Source organism: Limulus polyphemus, unplaced genomic scaffold (assembly GCF_000517525.1).
Source record: "Limulus polyphemus unplaced genomic scaffold, Limulus_polyphemus-2.1.2 Scaffold3113, whole genome shotgun sequence".
NCBI classification, from domain to species: domain Eukaryota; kingdom Metazoa; phylum Arthropoda; class Merostomata; order Xiphosura; family Limulidae; genus Limulus; species Limulus polyphemus.
Genome location: NW_013668723.1, coordinates 36856 through 39225, shown reverse-complemented (window position 1 = coordinate 39225; position 2370 = coordinate 36856). Strand labels below are relative to the sequence as shown.

The following is a 2370-nucleotide window of genomic DNA, read 5'->3' as shown; positions in this document are numbered from 1 at the left end:
GACTAAAAATCATATTATCAGAGTAAGCTTTAGACTAAAAATCATGTTATCAGAGTAAGCTTTAGACTAAAAATCATGTTATCAGAGTAAGCTTTAGACTAAAAATCATGTTATCAGAGTAAGCTTTAGACTAAAAATCATGTTATCAGAGTAAGCTTTAGACTAAAAATCATGTTATCAGAATAAGCTTTAGACTAAAAATCATGTTGTCAGAGTAAGCTTTAGACTAAGAATCATGTTGTCAGAGTAATCTTTGGACCAAATGAATAACCTTATATCAACTTTTATTTTTTATCTTAATCTACAATATTTAAAATTGTATAGTGTTAATTTTTAAACTTGACTTTTAAGTACAAGTGTTGCAGATAATTAAATTGTGTGAAATCCTATATTGGAAAATAAACCATTTTAATATTGACTAGTATTTCATCTAGTTATTGATGGTGTTTAAAAAACACAAACAAAGATCCTTCCATTAATATAACAGCTGTCTGGAAATTTTCTCTGCTTTATGTCTCAATAATGAAAATCTAAATCTAATCAATAAACCATCAACTCAAAATTTCAACTGATATCAAGATGACTTGCAAAGCATTCATTTTTTAATTTTAACCAATTTTATCATATTTTTCACAATGTAAATCAGTAAAAATCTGAGTTGAAATATGCAGAATTGCTAGTTTACATGGAAACGTTGTTGTTTTTCTGCCCAATTAACTAAAATTATCAGTTATTTTACCTTCACTTTAATGTTTTTATTTTTGTAATTTTAAAATTCTAAGTTCACTCTAGTTCTCTGTGTAGGGGTTAAATGTTTTTAATATAATAATAGTAAGAGTTTTATTGCCGTGCTTGTGCTGGAGATTGATCCTAAAAGAAAATAGCAAAATGAAACAACTAAAAACAACATTATGAAAATTCTAATGTTTAAATGTTTTAAAAGGCATCAAATAATCCTCGTTCTGTCTTTGATCAGTAGCATCTTTGTGTTGAATGTTGTTGATCCTATGTATCTATGTTTGTTACAGTTTTCATAGAATAATGTGAAATGCTTTTTTTTTCCACCAACAGATGGCACCAGATGATGATAAGACATATCAAAAATTACTACTTCGTAGTAATGAAGAAACCGATTTATATCACTGCATCATATATCTCTCTCCCGGAGATTATCACAGATTCCATTCTCCAGCTGATTGGAGTGTAAGCTACAGGAGGCATTTTCCAGGTAACTACACTTTTGGTGTAAAGCATATGATTCTGTATCTTGTAGCTGGATCTTTTTCTTTGAAAATATAGAACCTGTATATGATAAGTTTATAGAAATATATTCTGTTTAAAAGCATCACCCTTTGTATGGTAGATATACTCATTATAAGCATCTAACCTATATAAAAGCCAGTGCATCATGTCACGTGTGATTTCTCAAAATAGGAGGAGTCATATAAGCCTAAATGCACTTATCCAGACAAAATAGTTCGATTCCTCTCTAACTGTTATGATTTTAGTGACGGGGGTGCAAGGGGGACCATGAGGGGGGGTGCCATGAAACCTTATAAGTGTAGTGAGTGTTGGTATGATTTAAGAAAATAAATAAGCCTAAAGTAAAGACATAGCGTGGGATCACCTAGCCTAGAGCCAAGTGCATAAAATTTATCATGAAAGTGAAAATATTGATTCAATTTTAAACTTAAATTGTTTTTGAATTAAGCTATTTTTTGTTATATCACCAACGTTTTTAATAAAAAACCAAACTCATTAATCAACAGAGATTAAATTTAGAAATCAACAAATATTCTTCCAGTTTTGTTGTCTATACATTACATTTTATACTTTCAGTACATAGACTAACGACAATATTAGGTTGCTAAGCAACATGACATAAAAGCCATTGTTGGAACGTAGTGTTACCAAAATGCACTGGCTTTTCTATATATTAGAAGTTGTTAATCTAACTGATTTTTACCAATAATTATTCTATGAATATGCCACGATTTCATTTCATGAATGATCTTAATTTTGATTGGTTCACAAAGGAATTTACCGACATTAGACTGCCTCGACTGCACTTTTCTGCTTCTCTGTTGGTTAAACTTGATTTCACAAAATGTACTTATTTCAGTCAGCTATGAAATATGAGGTTAGGGTATACTATGGGGTGGGGGTGGTAGTACTTACCCTGTCATTTTTGATGAGCTGTACACTGGTCTGTAATAAATTACTACAGACTACATAATTAGAGGAAGTGTAATGGCTAATTACACATTACGATAGTCAGAGAAAATAGGTCAAACTACCTCCATCAGGGAAAGTAGTAAGGCAAACTACCTTTATCAGGGAAAGTAGTAAGGCAAACTACCTTTATCAGGG

General features: G+C 30.8%; 1 protein-coding gene across 1 annotated transcript in view; it reads left to right on the top strand.

The window, feature by feature from the left end:
• Positions 1–2370, top strand: part of LOC106468687 (phosphatidylserine decarboxylase proenzyme, mitochondrial-like) — a 51555-nt gene that overhangs the window by 42629 nt on the left and 6556 nt on the right. Inside the window, exon 7 of the mRNA XM_022397053.1 lies at positions 1072–1228. Coding sequence (XP_022252761.1) covers positions 1072–1228 — 157 coding nt within the window. The remainder of the gene's footprint in view (positions 1–1071; positions 1229–2370) is intronic.